Below are 21,317 nucleotides of genomic sequence, written 5' to 3'. Positions count from 1 at the left end.
GAGACTGTCTTTTCTCCATTGTATATCTTTGCCTCCTTTGTCATAGATTAGTTGACCATAGGTGCGTGGGTTTACCTCTGGGCTTTCTATCTTGTTCCATTGATCTATGTTTCTGTTTTTGTGCCAGTACCATATTGTCTTGATTACTGTAGCTTTGTAGTATAGTCTGAAGTAAGGGAGTCTGATTCCTGCAGCTCCGTTTTTCTCCCTCAAGACTGCTTTGGCTATTCGGGGTCTTTTGTGTCTCCATACAAATTTTAAGATGATTTGTTCTAGTTCCGTAAAAAATGCCATTGGTAATTTGATAGGGGTTGCATTGAATCTGTAGATTGCTTTGGGTAGTATAGTCATTTTCACAATATTGATTCTTCCAATCCAAGAACATGATATATCTCTCTATCCGTTGATATCATCTTTAATTTCTTTAATCAGTGTCTTACAGTTTTCTGCATACAGGTCTTTTGTTTCCCTAGGTAGGTTTATTCCTAGGTATTTTATTCTTTTTGTTGCAATGGTAAATGGGAGTGTTTCCATAATTTCTCTTTCAGATTTTTCATCATTAATGTATAGGAATGCAAGAGATTTATGTGCATTAATTTTGTATCCTGCAACTTTACCAAATTCATTGATTAGTAGTTTTCTGGTGGCATTTTTAGGATTCTCTATGTATAGTATCATGTCATCTGCAAACAGTGACAGTTTTACTTCTCCTTTTCCAATTTGTATTCCTTTTATTTCTTTTTCTTCTCTGATTGCTGTGGCGAGGACTTCCAAAACTATGTTGAATAATAGTGGTGAGAGTGGACATGCTTGTCTCGTTCCTGATCTTAGAGGAAATGCTTCCAGTTTTTCACCATTGAGAATGATGTTTGCTGTGGGTTTGTCGTATATGGCCTTTATTATGTTGAGGTAGGTTCCCTCTATGCCCACTTTCTGGAGAGTTTTTATCATAAATGGGTGTTGAATTTTGTCAGAAGCTTTTTCTGCATCTATTGAGATGATCATATGGTTTTTCTTCTTCAATTTGTTAATATGGTGTATCACATTGATTGATTTGCGTATATTGGAGAATCCTTGCATTCCTGGGATAAATCCCACTTGATCGTGGTGTATGATCCTTTTAATGTGTTGTTGGATTCTGTTTGCTAGTATTTTGTTGAGGATTTTTGCATCTATATTCATGAGTGATATTGGTCTGTAATTTTCTTTTTTTGTAGTATCTTTGTCTGGTTTTGGTATCAGGGTGATGGTGGCCTCATAGAATGAGTTTGGGAGTGTTCCTTCCTCTGCAGATTTTTGGAAGAGTTTGAGAAGGATGGGTGTTAGCTCTTCTCTAAATGTTTGATAGAATTCACCTGTGAAGCCATCTGGTACTGGACTTTTGTTTGTTGGAAGATTTTTAATCACAGTTTCACTTTCATTACTTGTGATTGGTCTGTTCATATTTTCTGTTTCTTCCTGCTTCAGTCTTGGAAGGTTATACCTTTCTAAGAATTTGTCCATTTCTTCCAGGTTGTCCATTTTGTTGGCACAGAGTTGCTTGTAGTAGTCTCTTAGGACGCCCTGTATTTCTATGGTGTCTGTTGTAACTTCTCCTTTTTCATTTCTAATTTTATTGATTTGAGTCCTCTCACTCTTTTTCTTGATGAGTCTGGCTAATGGCTTATTAATTTTGTTTATCTTCTCAAAGAACCAGCTTTTAGTTTTATTGATCTTTGCTATTGTTTTCTTTGTTTCTATTTCATTTATTTCCGCTCTGATCTTTATGATTTCTTTCCTTCTGCTAACTTTGGGTTTTGTTTGTTCTTCTTTCTCTAGTTTCTTTAGGTGTAAGGTTAGATTGTTTACTTGAGTTTTTCTTGTTTCTTTAGGTAGGCTTGTATAGCTATAAACATCCCTCTTAGAACTGCTTTTGCTGCATCCCATAGGTTTTGGATCGTCGTGTTTTCATTGTCATTTGTCTCTAGGTAATTTTTGATTTCCTCTTTGATTTCTTCAGTGATCTCTTGGTTATTTAGTAACGTATTGTTTAGCCTCCATGTGTTTGTGTTTTTTACGTTTTTTCCCCTGTAATTCATTTCTAATCTCACAGCGTTGTGGTCAGAAAAGATGCTTGATATGATTTCAGTTTTCTTAAATTTACTGAGGCTTGATTTGTGACCCAAGATGTGATCTATCCTGGAGAATGTTCCGTGCGCACTTGAGAAGAAAGTGTAATGTGTTGTTTTTGGATGGAATGTCCTATAAATATCAATTAAATCTATCTGGTCTATTGTGTCATTTAAAGCTTCTGTTTCCTTATTTATTTTCATTTTGGATGATCTGTCCATTGGTGTAAGTGAGATGTTAAAGTCCCCCACTATTATTGTGTTACTGTCGATTTCCTCTTTTATAGCTCTTAGCAGGTGCCTTATGTATTGAGGTGCTCCTGTGTTGGGTGCGTATATATTTATAATTGTTATATCTTCTTGGATTGATCCCTTGATCATTATGTAGTGTCCTTCCTTGTCTCTTGCAACATTCTTTATTTTAAAGTTTTTTTTATCTGATATAAGTATAGCTACTCCAGCTTTCTTTTGATTTCCATTTGCATGGAATATCTTTTTCCATCCCCTCACTTTCAGTCTGTATGTGTCCCTAGGTCTGAAGTGGGTCTCTTGTAGACAGCATATATATGGGTCTTGTTTTTGTATCCATTCAGCAAGCCTGTGTCTTTTGGTTGGAGCATTTAATCTGTTCACGTTTAAGGTAATTATCGATATGTATGTTCCTATGACCATTTTCTTAATTGTTTTGGGTTTGTTTTTGTAGGTCCTTTTCTTCTCTTGTGTTTCCCACTTAGAGAAGTTCCTTTAGTATTTGTTGTAGAGCTGGTTTGGTGGTGCTGAATTCTCTTAGCTTTTGCTTCTCTGTAAAGCTTTTGATTTCTCCGTCGAATCTGAATGAGATCCTTGCCAGGTAGAGTAATCTTGGTTGTAGGTTCTTCCCTTTCATCACTTTAAATATATGGTGCCACTCCCTTCTGGCTTGTAGAGTTTCTGCTGAGAAATCAGCTGTTAACCTTATGGGAGTTCCCTTGTATGTTATTTGTCGTTTTTCCCTTGCTGCTTTCAATAATTTTTCTTTGTCTTTAATATTTGCCAATTTGATTACTATGTGTCTCTGCGTGTTTCTCCTTGGATTTATCCTGCCTGGGACTCTCTGTGCTTCCTGGACTTGGGTGGCTATTTCCTTTCCCATGTTAGGGAAGTTTTCAACTATAATTTCTTCAAATATTTTCTCTGGTCCTTTCTCTCTCTCTTCTCCTTCTGGGACCCCTATAATGCGAATGTTGTTGCATTTAATGTTGTCCCAGAGGTCTCTTAGGCTGTCTTCATTTATTTTCATTCTTTTTTCTTTACTCTGTTCCGCAGTAGTGAATTCCACCATTCTGTCTTCCAGGTCACTGGAAGGACAGGTCCAGGTTCTTCTGCCTCAGTTATTCTGCTATTGATTCCTTCTAGTGTAGTTTTCATTTCAGTTATTGTATTGTTCATCTCTGTTTGTTTGTTCTTTAATTCTTCTAGGTCTTTGTTAAACATTTCTTGCATCTTCTCGATCTTTGACCCCATTCTTATTCCGAGGTCCTGGATCATCTTCACTATCATTATTCTGAATTCTTTTTCTGGAAGGTTGCGTATCTCCACTTCATTTAGTTGTTTTTCTGAGGTTTTTTCTTGTTCCTTCATCTGGTGTATAGCCCTCTGCCTTTTCATCTTGTCTTTCTGTGAATGTGGTTTTTGTTCCACATGCTGCAGGATTATAGTTTTTCTTGCTTCTGCTGTCTGCCCTCTGGTGGATGATGCTATCTAAGAGGCTTGATGGGAGGCTCTGGTGGTGGGTAGAGCTGACTGTTGCTGTGGTGGTCAGAGCTCAGTAAAACTTTAATCCACTTGACTGTTGATGGGTGGGGCTGGGTTCCCTCCCTGTTGGTTGTTTTGCCTGAGGCAACCCAACACTGGAGCCTACCTGGGCTCTTTGGTGGGGCTAATGACAGACTCTGGGAAGGCTCACGCCAAGGAGTACTTCCCAGAACTTCTGCTGCCAGTGTCCTTGTCCCCACAGTGAAACAGAGCCACCCCCCGCCTCTGCAGGAGACCTTCCAACACTAGCAGGTAGGTCTGGTTCAGTCTCCCCCAGGGTCACTGCTCCTTCCCCTGGGTCCCGATGCACACACTGTTTTGTGTGCACCTTCCAAGAGTGGGGTCTCTGTTTCCCCCAGTCCTGTCGAAGTCCTGCAATCAATTCCCACTAGGCTTCAAAGTCTGATTCTCTAGGAATTCCTCCTCCCGTTGCCGGACCCCCAGGTTGGGAAGCCTGACGTGGGGCTCAGAACCTTCACTCCAGTGGGTGGACTTCTGTGGTATAAGTTGTTCGCCAGTCTGTGAGTCACCCACCCAGCAGTTATGGGATTTGATTTTACTGTGGTTGCGCCCCTCCTACCGTCTCATTGTGGCTTCTCCTTTGTCTTTGGATGTGGGGTATCTTTTTTGGTGAGTTCCAGTGTCTTCCTGTCAATGATTGTCCAGGAGCTAGTTGTGATTCTGGTGTTCTCACAAGAGGGAGTGAGAGCACGTCCTTCTACTCCGCCATCTTGGTTCCTACTCCTACCTGTTTAAATTTTTAAACAAAACAGAAATGTAATACAAGAGTATAGTGTGATGTTAAGAGGGTGGACTCTGGGGCCAGACTGCCTGTGTTCATATACTGGTTCTGTCACTTTCTTGGGGGCTAGAGGGGATATAGCTTCTGTGTGCCTTGTTGGGTTGTGGTGAGGCTTTTTTTTTTTTTTAATATTTATTTATTTATTTATTTTGGCTGCGCTGGGTCTTAGTTGCAGCACACGGGATCTTCATCGTTGCATGTGGACTTCTTAGTTGCGGCACGCATGTGGGATCTAGTTCCCCAATCAAGGATCAGACCCAGGCCCCCTGCATTGGGAGCACAGAGTCTTACCCACTGGACCACCAGGGAAGTCCCTGTGGTGAGGCTTAAATGAGAAAAAAGATGGAAGGCACCTGGCACACAGTAGGTACTCAGTGAGAGTTAGAAACCATCATCATTGTTACAGAGACAGAAACGGGCAGGCTCACCATCAGTGATAAGAACCGTGTTGGGGTGAGTACGGGGCATTTTGGCAGCTCATAGGAGGAGGGGCCTTAACTCAGTTTTGGGGAAAGGGGAAAGACTTCCTAGGCAAATGATACTGTAGTTGAGGCCTTGAAGCTGAGTTATCTAGGAGAAGAATGAGCAAGAGTGTTCCAGCAAGTACAGAGCCTCAGAAGCAAGAGGGGAGCTGTGTGGCTCCAGGGCAAGGTTGGAGAATGACTGTGAGCCACTTTAAGCATTTCAAGGCCTGTGGACATTTCCAAAGAGACTTTATCCTAAGAAAGTGGATGCTCTGGAGTGTGCTGACCTTCTTTCTCTTCCTGCTGGAATGTTTAGACTCCTGGAATTCACAGATGTTTTACATATTTCAAATCTTGAGAAACAGGCTGCCTTTAGTCAGTGTTTTGAGCAGCTACTGTATGGAAAGTGAATGTAGGTAAATAAAATGTACTGCCTGCCTTCATCTTTTAGTAGAGCTAGAGCTTCAGCAGTCTTAGCTCTGGGCCCCAGGACTCCTCTCTGCACCCAGAGCTCAGGGGTCAGCCCAGGCATTGTGTGGAGCTTTCCCCAGCAAAACCTTAGCTAAGTCCAGAGACAGCCCTTGACACCTACCTCCAAACAGCTGAACCTTAGCTTTTGGAAGAAGCAGAAGAGAAGCAACTCTTCACATAAAAGGGATTCTCGATGGATTAATAGCTGATTTCTTCTCAGAAACCATGGAGGCCAGAAGGCAGTGGGATCACATATTTAAAGTCCTGAAAGGAAAAAAAACTCAATCAAGAGTTCTAAATTCTACAAAACTATACTTCAGGGACTTCCCTAGCGATCCAGTGGTTAAGACTGCACTTCCAACACAGGGGGCACAGGTTTTTTTTTTTAAATTTATTTATTTTATTTATTTATTTTTGGCTGTGTTGGGTCTTTGTTGCTGCGTGTGGGCTTTCTCTAGTTGCAGTGAGCAGGGGCTACTCTTCATTGCGGTGCACAGACTTCTCATTGCAGTGGCTTCTCTTATTGCGGAGCACGGGCTCTAGGCGTGCAGGCTTCAGTAGTTGTGGTGCATGGGCTCATTAGTTGTGGCTCGTGGGCTCTAGAGCGCAGGCTCAGTAGTTGTGGCGCATGGGCTTAGTTGCTCTGCAGCATGTGGGATCTTCCCGGACCAGGGCTCAAACCCATGTCCCCTGTGTTGGCAGGCAGGTTCTTAACCACTGCGCCACCAGGGAAGCCCGGGGGCCCAGGTTTGATCTCTGGTCAGGGAACTAAGTTACTGCATGCGGCAGGGTGTGGGCAAAAAAAAAAAAAAAATAGTGACTGCTTTCAAATTGAAAAAAAACCAAAAAATCAACAAAAACTATACTTCAGTAATGAAGGAGAAATTAAGACATTTCCAGATAAACAAAAGCTGAGGGAAATTGTTACCAGTGCACCTACCCGGCAATTTGAAGCCATAAGAAAAAAGAAACACTAGTAAAGATAATCAGTATTGTTGGTTTGTAATTTCTTTCTTTGTCTTCTGTGATTTAAAGGGCAAGTGTATTAAACAATAATTTAAAATCTACATTAAAGAGATTAAATGTAAAGTGTAATCTGTGACAACAATATAAAAGGGGAGAGACAAGGATGTCTAGACAGAATGGGTGTATCCTGTTGAAGCTAAGCTGCTCAGACTGCATGATTTCAGTTGTCTTATTTTCATAATTGCTGATCCTTTCTTCTCTGCTCAGATTTGCTGTTGAACCCCTCTATTCAACCTAGGTTGTTATAAGTTGTTAATAATAGAATTCCCAAGGTGACCACTAAGAAAATAACTTTTAAAATATGTAGAACAGGAAAGTAGAAGGGAATCAAAGTGGCACACTACAAAAAATCAATCCCCCCCTCTTAAAAAAAGGGCAGCAATGGAGGAACTGAGGAACGAAAATCATATAAGACAAACAAAACAAATAGCTAAATGGCATAAATAAATCCTTCCTTGTCAGTAATCACATTAAATGTAGGTGGATCAAACTCTCCTTTTAAAAGAGTGGCCAATTTGATTTTACAAAGACTTTATCTACATGCTGTCTACAAGACACTTTAAATATACGCTATGCTTTTTTTTTTTAACTTTTTTTTTTTTTTTTTGGCTGCACCCTGCAGCATGTGGAATCTCAGTTCCCTGACCAGGGATTAAACCCATACCCCCTACACTGGAAGCACGGAGTCTTAACCACCTGGACCACCAGGGAGATCCTTAGATATACACTACACTTTAGATATAAGAACACAAAGAGGTTGATATTCTGTGCTAAACAGTACCCAGAAGAGAACTGAAGTGGCTATATTATGATCAGACAACATTAAAAAATTTATTAGAGACAGAGAAGGACATTATATATTGATAAATGCTTCAATACAACAAGAGGATATAACCATTATAAACATATAACACCTAACAACATATCCGTAAAATATATGAGGCAAAAATTGACAGAATTGAAAGGAGAAATATACAGTTCTCCAGTAATAGTTGAAGTCTTCAATACTCCGCTTTCAATGATGGCTACAAGCAGACAAGATCAATAAGGAAATGGAGGACTTGAGCAACACTGAAACCAGCTAGACCAATACACATTCTTCTCAAGTGAACATAAACATTCTCCCGGATAGACCATATATGTTAGGCCGCAAACAAGTCTCAGTAAATTTAAAAAGATCGAAATCATACAGAGGATCTTTTCCAATAACAGCAGAATGAAACTAAAAATCAATAATAGAAGGAAGGCTTCCCGGGCAGTGCAGTGGTTAAGAATCCGCCAGCCAATGCAGGGGACACGGGTTCGAGCCCTGGTCCAGGAAGATCCCACATGCCGCGGAGGGACTAAGCCTGTGCACCACAACTACTGAGCCTGCGCTCTAGAGCCCGCGTGCCACAACTATTGAAGCCTGCGCGCCTAGAGCCCGTGCTCTGCAACCAGAGAAGCCACCGCAATGAGAAACCCGTGCACCGCAATGAAGAGTAGCCCCCACTCACTGCAACTAGAGAAAGCCTGCGCATAGCAACGAAGACCCAATGCAGCCAAAAATAAATAAGTAAAATAAATAAATTTAATTAAAAAGATAATAGAAGGAAAATTCACAAATACATGGAAATTAAACAGTATATTCTAAAACAACCAGTGAGTCGAAGAAGAAATCAGAGAGGAAAATAGAAAATACCTTGAGATGATGAAAACAAAAACACAATATACCAAAACTTATGGGCTGCAGTGAAAGTAGAACTAAGAGGGAAATTTATAGCTGTATAAAGGACTGCGGACTCATATCTAGAATATATAAAGACGACTCAATTAAAAACAGTTGAAGAGTTGAAGAGGTGCTTCACAAAAGAGGATTCATCCAAATGGCTAATAAGCATATGAAAGAGTTTTCGACACTATTTGCTGTATATTAAAACCACAGAGAGATACCACCACCTCCTCCTCTAAATGGTTAAAATTAATTGGACTGACAATATCAAGAGGTGACAAGGATTTGAAGCAGTTGAGACTCCTATCACACTGCTGGTGGGAACGTAAATTTAAATAACTACTTTAAATAAGTATTTTGGAAAACTGGTGTGATCTACAAAGCTAAATATACGTATACTCCACAACCCAGAAGTTTCATTCTATGAATATACCCAACAGAAATGAGTGCTTACATAAAAATGAGTGTATACATAAAAATTACCACAATAGCTCTATTCTTAATAGCTTCAGTTGGGAGCAGCCAAATGTTCCTCAACACTGGAATAGATAGATGCACTCTAATATGTTCATTCAGCGGAATAGTACATACGGAAAAGAATGATCTGCTACATGTGCCAGTGTGGATGACTCTAGTAGATGTAATTTAAGTGAAAACAGCCAGTCACAAAAGAATAGACAGTGGAATGGATGATTTCAGTTATATGCCATCAGAAACAGGCAAAACTAATTTATGGTGATAGAAATTCTAATAGTGGTTTATGGTAGTGGATACTCTTCACTGGGCCAGGGCACAAGGCCACCTTCTGAGGTTCTGGAGATATTTTATAGCTTGATCTAGGTAGTGGTTACACAGGTGTAGGCATATGTAAAAATTCATTGCACTATATACTTAAGATTTTTTAAAAATTAATTTATTTATATTTTATTTTTGGCTGCGTTGGGTCTTTGTTGCTGCGCGCGGGCTTTCTGTAGTTGCAGAGAGCGGGGGCTACTCTTTGTTGCGGTTAGCGGGCTTCCCATTGCGGTGACTTCTCTTGTTGCGGAGCACGGGTTCTAAGCATGCGGGCTTCAGTAGTTGTGGCATGCGGGCTCAGTAGTTGTGGCTCGCAGGCTCTAGAGCACAGGTTCAGTAGTTGTGGCGCACGGGCTTAGTTGCTACGTGGCATGTGGGATCTTCCCGGACCAGGGCTCGAACCCATGTCCCCTGCATTGGCAGGCGGATTCTTAACCACTGCGCTACCAGGGAGGTCCCTATACTTAAGATTTGTGCATTTTACTACATAAAAGTTAATTCCCAGTTTTATTTAAAACTGGGAATTAACTTTTATGTAGTACAATTTTTTTTTTTTCCCCCGCACCGTGCCGCATGTGGAACTTCCCCGACCAGGGATCAAAACTGCCCACCCTGCAGTGGAAGCGTGGAGTCTTAACCACTGGACCACCAGGGAAGTCCTGAAGAAAAAGTTTTAAAAGAAGTGAAATCTGAAACAAAAGCACATCCATTTGCCAACTTTTTGATGTTAGGCCAAGCTTTTTCCTTTGTGTGTGGTAGGTCCATTGACTTCTGTTCAGCCTGATCTAGTGTAAACCACACCCTCAATGTGTTATGCACAGTTTCTATGGTCTGTCCCTTTAACTTGGAGCAATTTGCTCAGCAGTCTGAATCAGGATCCTTCTGGATTTTTGTTTCCCCAGTTTTTGTTTTTTTGGCTGCGCCGCACGGCATGTAGAACTTCCCAACCAGGGATCGAACCCGTGCCCCCTGCAGTGGAAGCACGGAGTCTTAACCACTGGACCACCAGGGAAGTCCCTCCCCAGTTTTTTCTTGTTGTCTTACTTATGTCTAATTTGACCAGAAGTTTGTGTAGCATCTTGCCTTTATTACATCTCCAAAAATATTCAACCAGTAAACTACTTCATAGTTTATGCATTGGGTTTCCTGTGACTAAAAGGGAGTTTGAAAAATTCTGATCTAGAGGCTTCTGAGTTTTCTCCTAGCTCTGAAGTTTTATGACTAATATTTTGTACATTTGTACAGTTCTCCTAGCATGGAGAATTTAGTGCAACTGCAGTGGTTCCTGCGTCACTGTTACCTCAGCACAGCTTCTACCTGCCATCGTGTCCTAACTCTTCTCTCCTTTTTGTTCATCCCAGCTACCCACTGCTGAAACTCCCCTTGCCAGGAACAGGACCCGTGGAATTCACCACTCCTGTGAAGGATTACTCGCCCCCGCCTGTGGCCTCTGACCACAAGCCAGAAGAGCCTAATGAGCAGCCAGAGTGGGTAGGTGCTCAGTGTATCGCTGAGGAGAGCCCTGGGAGTTGGGTGCAGACTGGCCGAGGCAGGGGTTCTGTGAGTGAGTGAGGGTGGTCAGCTTCTGATGTGTGAATACATATACTTGAATAGCTTTATAAAGGCACAGAAAATATTCAGTTATACATTTAATACATCTAGTTATACATTCCTGTTTTGAAAGGAAACACCAAACTACATAGAAAGAAGTGTGTCTGTCCTAGAAAAGCTGGGGATTGTGGTTGCCGTAGCTGTGGACAGCTGGGTCTGGGTTCATATGTAGGCTGCTCACACACCATGCACAGGTGCCAGGCAGTGCCCTGGCAAACAGGCCGTCTCCTTCTTGCGCAAGGTAGTTATGGGAACCACTGAGCATCCCTAGAGAATGTTTTATCATCGGAGTCCCAACACCATTTAATATTTGCACTGTGCACCTAATTTTTTCAAATCTGCTAGGTCCTGTTTTATCCTCACAATCCAGTCAGGTAAAACGTGCAGGTTTTGTTTATCTCTTTTGCAGTTAAGGAAGCTGGGGCCCAGAGTGATGATGTGCCTCAGTTTAAATTTAGTTTTCATGGGGTCAACACTGGGTTAGAACTCCAGATCTCCTGACCTGAAGCCCACTGCTTCTTCTGAATCATACTGTTCTCAGCTGACTGTCTCTGAGCTGAGCACTAACGTAAACAAGGAAGAAACAGTCTTTCCAGTTGAGCGTCTGAGGTGCAGGACTTAACCCACCAGAACTCTGGGCTCATTATTTGGAAATCTTCTAAGAGTGATTAGTTCGTCTCTAAAACTTTTACCTGCCAGGTATGGATGAAGTGTTCTTCCCTCATGTGTTGTGCTCGGGTCCCATGGATTGGTGCTGGGCTTGCTGAGTCTGTTGTTGAGGAACAAAACCAAGCTCAGGGCACAGAGCTTTTCCTCACCTACCTTCTCTCTGACAGTGATTGCACATTCCTTCCCATTTCCTTTTCGGGTAATATAGCAGCCAGGTAACTTGTTATAAACTGTGCTCTAATGTTGCTGAAATAGAGACATATCTGGTAAGATAGGTATGTGTTTCAACTACGCATGGTGTCAAGAGGAAGTACACAATCCAGGCTCAATGGTACTCTGCCCATGAAGGTCAGATGTGGCAGAAACCAGTTCTGTTGCTTCATGTCTCAGCTTGACCCTTGGCTCACTATGGGACCTTACTGGATCAAGCCTTTTGCCTCCATTAACCTCTTCATGCAATTTTACCACATAATGGAGCTGATGGTTCCCGGTCACAACAGGGTCGTCTGTGTTTGTGAATGTTTTGTGACTAGTAGAGTTCAGTGGACCGGATGGTACAGAGTAGATGTTTCATGGTACAGCTGTTAGGGGTTTACTTGTTTGTGAGCCCTTTAAACTTCCTTAGTGTCCGTCTTTGGCCTGGGATGGTGATAGTAAGCAGGTGTACAAAATAACTTGAGGGTTCAGGAATTAGAGGATTGTCCCTTTTTTCTCTTTCTGATTGGGGTCCCCAGCCCCTGAAAGGTTGAGAAGGAGACCCAGGCCCTGGTACAGTCACCTGGTGTCATGCAGCTCAGTGGTCAGTTATCTCACCTCCATTGACTGTTCGTCATAAAAATAAAGGTCAACAATATAGGAATTCTAAGGGTTGCTTTAATTATAAGGAACAGGAAACACAACCCAAACCAGAGTAAGTGAAAAGGACGTTTTTTGGGTCATATAACTCACAGCCACAGGCAGGGCTTACTCAAGGGCAGCATGGTTTAGGCCTCAGAATGAGTCCACCTCTCAGCTCTGCCCTGTCTGGGTCAGCTCACTGTTGTCTCCCTAACAGTGGCTGTAGCAGATTCAGTCCCATGTTCTTGCAACATCCAATCCAGTGGAGGATGAGAGGGTGCCCACTTGGCTCTGAATAGGGTTACCTGCCTGTCCCCACCCCAAACCCTGTGGCCGAGGGAGGTGCTTTGTTGACTGACTTCATCACCTGATTGTCTTCATCACCAGGCTGGGGATGAGAGAGGATGGTTTCCCAAGGAAAATTAGGACGCTCAGGCACTGGGCGTCTACTGCTCACACCAAGGAACCAAAATGTCCTTCATTCCTCTGTTCATTCCTTTATTCAGCACATGTTTATTGCACGTCTGCAGTGTGCCTGGCAGAATGATCTTGAGGACACATAGAGCCTCACTGCTCTGGAGGAGATCTAGTGTGCTTGGGAAGAGAAGACAAAGATATCAGTTTAAAATAAATTCAGCATATGTCAAAGGGAAACAGGAGCCAACTGAAAGAGCTCCAAATGGCCAATGCTGGAAAATAAAATACATTTTGCAACAAAATAAGTAAAGTAGTATTGGATTATAACCCACAGTGTAAATAAATATCTGAGTCCATATGATTGAATAAATCAGTGAAGGAAAATAGACAGATCTGGGCAAAAATTCTAAATTTATGTAGCTGGACTTCCCCGGTGGCGCATTGGTTAAGAATCCGCCTGCCAATGCAGGGGACATAGGTTCTATCCCTGGTCCAGGAAGATCCCACATGCCGCAGAGCAGCTAAGCCCGTGTGCCACAACTATTGAACCTGCGCTCTAGAGCCCATGAGCCACAACTACTGAGCCCGTGCGTCTAGAGCCTGTGCTCCGCAACAAGAGAAGCCACCATAATGAGAAGCCTGTGCACCACAGCGAAGAGTAGCCCCCGCTCGCCGCAACTAGAGAAAGCCCACGCGCAGCAACGAAGACCCAATGCAGCCAAAAATAAATAAAATAGAATAAATTAATTTTTTAAAATGCAGTAAAAAGTAACCATTGTATTAAAAAAAATATATATATATATATATATGTAGCTACTCTGCCCTCAGGGAGGTGGAATATAATCCCTCTTCCTTAATTATGGACTGTGCATAGTGACTTTCTTCCAAAGAGTACCGTGTGGAGAAGGGAGAAAAGAGTCTCTTTACAGTGGAGAACCTGAGCAAGGTGATGAGGGTCAACATCAACAGTGATAAATCAGGTTGATGGTATGTACCCTTGATGTGTGACAAGAAGGGTGCTTTACCTCTGTGGTCTTCCTCCCAAAAACCCATAACCCCAGTCTAATCATGAGAAGAACTTCAGACGAGTCCCGGTTGAGGGATGGTCTACACAGTTCCCGACTAGCGCTCCTCAAGACTGTCAAAGTCATCAAAAAAAGAGTCTAAGCACTTCCCTGGTGGTGCAGTGGTTAAGAATCTGCCTGCCAATGCAGGGGACACGGGTTCGAGCCCTGATCCAGGAAGATCCCACATGCAGCGGAGCAAATAAGTCCATGCGCCACAACTTCTGAGCCTGTGCTGTAGAGCCCAAGAATCACAACTACTGAGCCCGCATACTGCAACTACTGAAACCTGTGCATCTAGAGCCCGTGCTCCACAACAAGAGAAGCCACTGCAATGAGGTGCCCGTGTACCACACTGAAGAGTAACCCCCATTCGCTGCAACTAGAGAAAGCCCATGTGCAACAATGAACACCCAATGCAGCCAAAAAAAAAAAAAAAAAAAAGAGTCTGAGAAACTGTCACAGCCAAGAGAAGCCTCAAGAGACAGGACAACTAAATATAACATGGTATCTTAGATGGGATCTTGGGAGAGAAGAAGGACATAGGTATAAGCTAAGGAAATCTGGTTTCCTTACTTTTCCTTAGTGATAGTTTCTCAGACTTTCCTTGTTCTTGATGACCTGGACAGTTTTTTTTTGTAAATAAGTATTTTATTTTATATTTATTTAATTAATTATTATTTTTTAATTTTTGGTTGCGTTAGGTCTTCATTGTGGCATGCGGATCTTTTTTGTTGTTGTTGCGTCGTGTGGGCTTCTCTCTAGTTGTGGTGTGCGGGTTTTCTCTCTCTAGTTGTGGTGCTTGGGCTCCAGAGTATGTGGACTCTGTAGTTTGTGGCATGCAGGCTCTTTATTTATTTACTTATTTTAAAATTTTATTATTTTTTGACTGTGTTGGGTCTTCGTTGCTGTGCGCGGGCTTTCTCTCATTGTGGTGAATGGGGGGCTACTCTTCATTGCGGTGCACGGGCTTCTCATTGAGGTGTCTTCTCTTGTCGTGGAGCATGGGCTGGAGGTGCACGGGCTTCAGTAGTTGCAACACGCGGGCCCTAGAGCACGTGGGCTTCAGTAGTTGTGGCATGTGGGCTCAGTAGTTGTGGCACGTGGGCTTCAGTAGTTGTGGTGCCGGCTCAGTAGTTGTGGCTCGTGGGCTCTAGAGTGCAGGCTCAGTAGTTGTGTCGCACGGGCGTAGTTGCTCCGTGGCATGTGGGATCTTCCCGGACCAGGGCTCGAACCCGTGTCCCCTGCATTGGCAGGCGGATTCTTAACCACTGTGCTACCAGGGAAGTCCCGCAGGCTCTTTAGTTGAGGCGGGCGAGCTCAGTAGCCCTGCAGCATGTGGGATCTTAATTCCCTAACCAGGGCTCGAACCCGTGTCCCCTGCATTGGAAGGTGGATTCTCAGCCACTGGACCACCAGGGAAGTCCTGACCTGTACAGTTTTGAGGAGTGTTCCTCAAGTGGGATTTGCCTATTTTTCTCTAGATTAGACTGGGGTTATGGGTTTTTGGAAGGAACACTACAGAGGTAAAGTGTCATTCTTTTCACATCTGTCAGCCTCCTAAATTATTTTTTAAATTTCCATACATTAAAGTTCAGTCTTTGTGCTGTAAAGTTCTTGGTACTGTCAGGTTTGTTTGGGTTTTTTTTAAGCCTTTCTAATAGAAATATGGAACAATCTAGATGTGTTTTTAATTTGCATTTTCCAGATGACTACTGTCAAGTGCTTATTGTATTTGCATACCTTCCTTTGTGAAGTGTTTCAGTGTTCTGCCCATTTTGTATTGAGCTGTTTGGATTTCATTTTATTGAATTGTAATTCTTTCTGTATGCTGGAGGTGTCTCTTTCTATATAGTATATAGTCCTCTTTCTCCCCTTTTGCTGAAGTGTTCCCCCCCAATGGGGTAGTGTCTGCACCCTGCAGTTAGGCCTTTCTGTGTCCTCCAGAAAGGACTCTAATCAACTCTACTGGGTCCTTGCACTCTGAGTTAGGTCTGCCCTGTGTTGGAGTCACTGATCAGTGGCCTTGTGGGGTAGGGGAGGACAGTTCCCTCTGGAAGGAGGGGTGTTTTTACCAGAGGAAGACCAGAGCAAAGCAGAAAGGTGAAGACTTTCCATTTCACAGGCATGTGACCTTGGGCAGGTTATGTAACACCTGTGTACCTTAGTTTCCACATTCATAAAGTGGGGATAATAATTATACCTGCATTATACATTGTCATAGGATTAAGTGAAAGAATGCAAAAGTTAGGTCAGTGCCTGGCCCATCATTTGCATTCGATAAATGTTTCTGGCTGTCATCGTCATTGATTAGATCTGGTCAGAGCAGAGGGCAGAAGAACAGAGGTTCACATACTTGGACTGCCCTCTGAGTGCACCAGGCATGCCCTCCTTATCTTTTACTCCTTAGTTCACATCACGCTCTCCAGGAGGCCTTCCCCAGCTGTCTTGCAGATGTGTGCTCTGTTTCTCCTTGTGAACTGTAGTGTGACCTAGTTGCAATCATGTTTCATTCAAATTTGTCCAACCTTTTGCACATAGTATATGCTTAAGAAAGGTTTTTTTTGAATGACTTGTTGAATAAGCACGGCTTATTTAGGAGACAGAGAGTCTGAAGTGAGGCATTTTTCTTGGAGCTTGGTAGGTGATAAGTTAGGTGGGACCAAGTTAAGTCTTGGGCTCTGGAGTTTAAATGAATTCTCTGGGCAGTGGAAAGTCATTCCCTTAGAGGCAATGACATGATGAAAGTGGTGGTAAGAAGGTCAATCTAATTGAACTTAGAGAAACTTGGAGACTGAGTTGACCGTGCCTAGGAGGGAGGGTAAGGGGACAAGAAAGGGGAGGAGAGATTGATTTTAAAGGGATGCCAAACCAATTTTAAGAGTTTTAAGACATAATGATACAACTAGATATAACTAACATGTATTTGGCCAGACACCTTACTAGATGGTTTCGTGTGTTCTTTTGTTTGGTCCTCACAGTGATCTGCTGACATCTGAGAGTTTATTCCCGTTTCCCTCAGTAAGTAAGGGACTGAGGGTTGGAGAGTGTAGAGACCCTTGTCCAAGGCACACAGCCAGGGGTGGAGCTAGAATTTAACCCTGGCGTGTCCCCTGAGCCTGCCCTTCCCACCACACCCCACCCCCTCGCCTGTCCAGGGCTGGAGAACAAGGAGCAGGAGCCCTGCTTTCCAGAAGAGCTGAGTATTGGGAGTCCTCCGTATGGTATTCTAAAGCGAGCCCCTGGGTGTGTCAGTGTAAAGGTGAAATACCTGGAGCTCTAGCTTACTTTCTCTAAATGTGAAGGAAGGATTGTGTTTAAAGCAGCAAACTTGAGGTGTCCTGCACTGGCCTGACTCCCCTAGACCAGGTCACCATGGAAACCTGAACCTCATACCGAGACCTACCTGCCGCGTCCACAGAGGTGGCTGGGCTTCCGGCCCAGCACTGCAGTGTTTGGTGGTAGCCTGAGCCTGAACGCAAGGTTTCCAAGGAGCCCTGGTCAGGGACCCCACAGGTCCTCAGGACCTCAGCTCCCCTCCTGCACTGCTTGTGCTGGGCGTTTCCATCTATGTCCTGTTCTCCATGGGAACTCACATAGTTCAGAACTACCCAGGCAGGTAGAATATACCAGCTTGGGAATTAGGCGGCCCTGGGCTTTAATCCTGGTCTGCTGCCTATCAGCTGTGTGTCCTTGGGCATATCCTTTTTATCTCTCTGAGACTTGGTTTTCTTATCTGGGTCCTCTAGCTCAGGGTCTCTTACAAACTGCAATCAAGGTGTCAGCCAAGGCTGCAGTTATCTCAGAGCCTGACTGGAGAGAATCTGCTTCCAAGCTCACTCAGACAGTGAGCTGGAAGCAGGTTTCTTGCAGGCTGTTGAACTGAGGGACTCTTGTCCCTCATTGGGTGTTGGCTGAAAGCCCCTCAGTTCCTTGCCACATGGACCTTTCTGGAGCAACTCATGATATGGCTGACTTCATCAGAGTGGTGGCTCTAAAGGAGGCGGGGGCAGAGGAGGACTCGTAGTCTGCTTTTTCCTTCCATTAAAAAAAAAATAGTGGCAAAATACACACAACATAAAATTTACTCTCTTAACTGTTTTTTGTTTGTTTTTGTTTTGCTTTTTTTTTGTTTGTTTGTTTGTTTTGGCTGTGCCATGTGGCTTCTGGGATCTTAGTTCCCCGACCAGAGATTGAACCTGGGCCCCAGCAGTGAAAGTGCTGAGTCCTAACCACAGGACCACCAGGGAGTTCCCTCTCTTAACCATTTTTAAGTGTGCAGTTCAGTGGTATTAAATACATTCACATTATTGTACAGCCATTACCACCATCCATCTTCATAACTCTTCATCTTGTAAAACAGAAATTCTGCACCCATTAAACAGTAACTCCGCATTCCCCCTTTCCCAGCCCCTGGTAACCACCATTCTGCTTTTTGACACTGTGAATTTGACAACTTTAGGTACCTCATATAAGTGGAATCATACGGTATTTGTCTTTCCGTGCCTGGTTTATTTCACTTAGCATAATGGCCTTAAGGGTCATAGTCTTTTGTAACCTAATCTCAGAAATAAGAGCTCATCACTTTCGCTATATTCTGTTTGTCAGAAGCAAGTCACTAGGTCCAGCCCACTCCCAAGGGGGATTACACTTGGGCATGAGCGCCAGGAGGTGGGGATTATTGGGGCCATGTTGGAAGCCTCCATCTAGTGAGCACTCCTCCCTCTGTACCCAGGGGCATCTGTACTCCACTGGCCCTTATGCTTTCTCCATCACCCACTTAGGATACCTCGTGTTGTCTCTGTTTCCATGTCTGTTTCTTACTTGAGTATCAAGTAGGGATTATGATAGGACCCAGCACAGTGAGTGGTAGGCCCTGCCCACATCTCCTGCTACCATTTTCGTGCCTGCCTGCTTTCCAGCCACCAGTATCCGCATCTCATTTGTCAAAGGATCTCTGGTACAGAAGGCCTGAGGTGCTGGAGAATTCACACCCCCTAGGAGCAGCCCTCAACCAATAACTGTAGGAGTTGGTATGTAACCTCAGCTGTCTTCCTTTATGTCGGATAACTCAGCTAAATCCAGTTATCCACAGAGGGTGCTTGCTCAGTAGCACACCCTTTGTGGGCTGCCTTCCCTTCCCTGCTCCTGTCCCTACTCCCCTCCCTGTGTTTCCTCCACCTCCCAAGGAAACTACTTGTCTAAGGGCCTGCTGCTGGGGGAACCCAAACTAAGATAGTGAATGACAAGAGTTAGGCTCATGCCTGTAAATAAACCACCATAAGAGAATTCTGCTGCCCAGAAGAGGGAGTTTGAGGGTACATATATTGGACGATGAGTTTGATACAGTCATATTAAATGACTGACCCAAGATCTTGAAAGAGCTGGACAGATGTGGAATAGCTGCTTGGAAAGTTCATTTGGAAATCGGGGAGGTGAATAAGAGCCGGCCAGCAGAGGGAGGCCCAGCCAAGGCCGGAGAGCGTGGCTGTGCCATAGGCTCTCTTCTACGTGGTTTTTGTCTGGTAAGGCTTACCAGCTGAGGAGTGAAAACAATGAGCGGTGGATTTTACCCAGGGCTGGTGGAAGGTCAAAGGAAAAAGAGGTGTCTGGGGCATAAGGGTTACATATTCTTACGAAAATCTGATGAAAACCATGGATCCTCTCCCCTAAAAATGATGACAGTGATAATAATAGATACACTTTTGAGAAGAAATATGAGTTAAGCAGGGTGCTCATAGAACTCCTGGAGCCATCCCTAGAGCCCAGAACGAGAGCTCTGGTTCTGAAGTATGTTCATTGTTACTTTGTTGAAATGGTGGCCTGGATCGTCCTGGGTGGGAAGGGGGCTGGATTTGGACTGGAGGGCCAAGGAGCTGTCCTGCCTGGAAACCAAAGGTTCAGTTTCACAGGCTCAGTGGGCCTAAGGGTGGGGGTGGAGTGTGTGAAGAGGGCCGTGGGCACAGGAGATGGTATGTGCGGAGTCACAGCCTTGTGCCCAGTGGGAGCAGACCTGGATCTGGAGGCTCCACGGTGCCAGCTCTACCTGGGTGATGTGCTGTGTCCTTCACAGAGTTTGAGGAGATCCCCCGGGTATCACTCTCCTTGTAGAGCTGTGGGTCTCTGGGCAGCTCCTGCCACACTCAGGCCTGTGTGGTGTGTTGAGTCAATGAGCTGCTGATTGGGTCAGGACCTGTGGCAGTCAGTTCTGTCTGGGTACCTCTCTACCTCCTCACAGCTTCTAGTGGGCTGAGTCTGCTGCAGAAGACTAAGTGGGTGAGGACTTCTGTCCCCAGAGCCTTTCATAATAAATACACACTTCACAAAGGCTCAGATGGATACCTGGGGTTGTTCCTTTGCGCCCAGGGGCTCAGGGGCCCAGGAGATATTAACTTGCTGTGTGTGATCAGCATCTTAACCCTTGCTTGTGCCATAGCCTGGAGTACGGCATCACTGAGTGGCTAGATGGCCTTCCTTTCATCTACACACCTGCCCTTCAGAGTTCCTGATTGCGGCACAGGCATCAGGACAGTCCCCTCATCCCTCGGCCAGGCCCGGCTCCCTCCAGCCTGCTCTGCACAGTGCCTCACGCCTGTGGGCAGACCATCCCTGTCTCTGGGTGGATGACAGCCTAACTTTAGGGGGGTCTCCAGAGCACTGCTTTGTCAGGTTGCCCCTCCCTCTCAGAGATAGCCAGGGGCTTTTGTTTGTCCACTGGTTAAAATCCAGACGGCTCAGTCAGGTGTCATCCTGGCCACCTCTCATTTTTGCTGTGATTTCCATCATTACCCGCCAGGACTCCTCTGTGCTGTCCAGGCTGCTCCTCAGAGGCCCTCGCTGCCCCTCTTCCACCAGCCCTTCCCCACCTCGTGCCTCAAGTCAGCTCCTCTCGGGCCATGACTCTGCTGCAGCTAGTCCAGTACCTTGTTTTGGGGGTGCTCCTTGACACATCCGTCACTGGAAGTCATTCCTTGCCTATTACATGTGTGTCACTTTTGTCACTTAAGTGCATATTAGCTCTTTAAGGATAGATGGCAGGTTCTAGTGAGAAAAGTGTGGTGTTCAACGAGGAGACCTGGGTTTGAATCCTCATGCCATCCTTCTTGAGTCCTGAAACCCTAGAGAGTCACTTTGCTTCTCATAGGACTGTTTTGGGGGTCAGTGAGACGATGTGCCACACCTGTTATTGCTAGTGTTTCCATCGGCACTTAAGTCTCTGCATGCGCTGTTTATGTGTGTGTGTGTGTGCGTGCATGTGCTTGTGTGCAAATCGTAGTGATGCTGCAGGGTGAATGTCATTATCTCCCTTTCACTGAGGAAATTGAAATCCAGAGAAGTCAAAAACATTTGCAAGGCCATACAGTTGGAGAGTAGAGATTTAGAACTGGGTCTATTGAGCTTCAAAAACCAGTGACCTGCAAGTGGCCAAACCAGGATCGGCAAGATAGGCTACACCCTTTGGGGAGCTTATGGCCTATTGCAGGGTCAGCAGGCATTTTGCATCAAGGGCTAGATAGTACAGGTTTTGTTTAGGTTTTGTGGGTCATG

At 44.3% G+C, this 21,317-nt stretch overlaps 1 protein-coding gene across 3 annotated transcripts in view; it reads left to right on the top strand.

Annotated features, from left to right (window-relative positions):
• SCAP (SREBF chaperone) overlaps positions 1–21,317 on the top strand; it is an 84,427-nt gene that overhangs the window by 49,043 nt on the left and 14,067 nt on the right. For all 3 annotated transcript variants that reach the window (XM_059939485.1, XM_059939486.1, XM_059939484.1), the window contains exon 3: positions 10,533–10,662. In XM_059939485.1, the coding sequence (XP_059795468.1) occupies positions 10,533–10,662 (130 nt within the window). The remainder of the gene's footprint in view (positions 1–10,532; positions 10,663–21,317) is intronic.

The sequence above is a fragment of the Balaenoptera ricei genome, chromosome 11 (assembly GCF_028023285.1).
Source record: "Balaenoptera ricei isolate mBalRic1 chromosome 11, mBalRic1.hap2, whole genome shotgun sequence".
Classification (NCBI taxonomy): Eukaryota; Metazoa; Chordata; class Mammalia; order Artiodactyla; family Balaenopteridae; genus Balaenoptera; species Balaenoptera ricei.
This window is presented reverse-complemented; position numbering and strand designations above follow the sequence as displayed.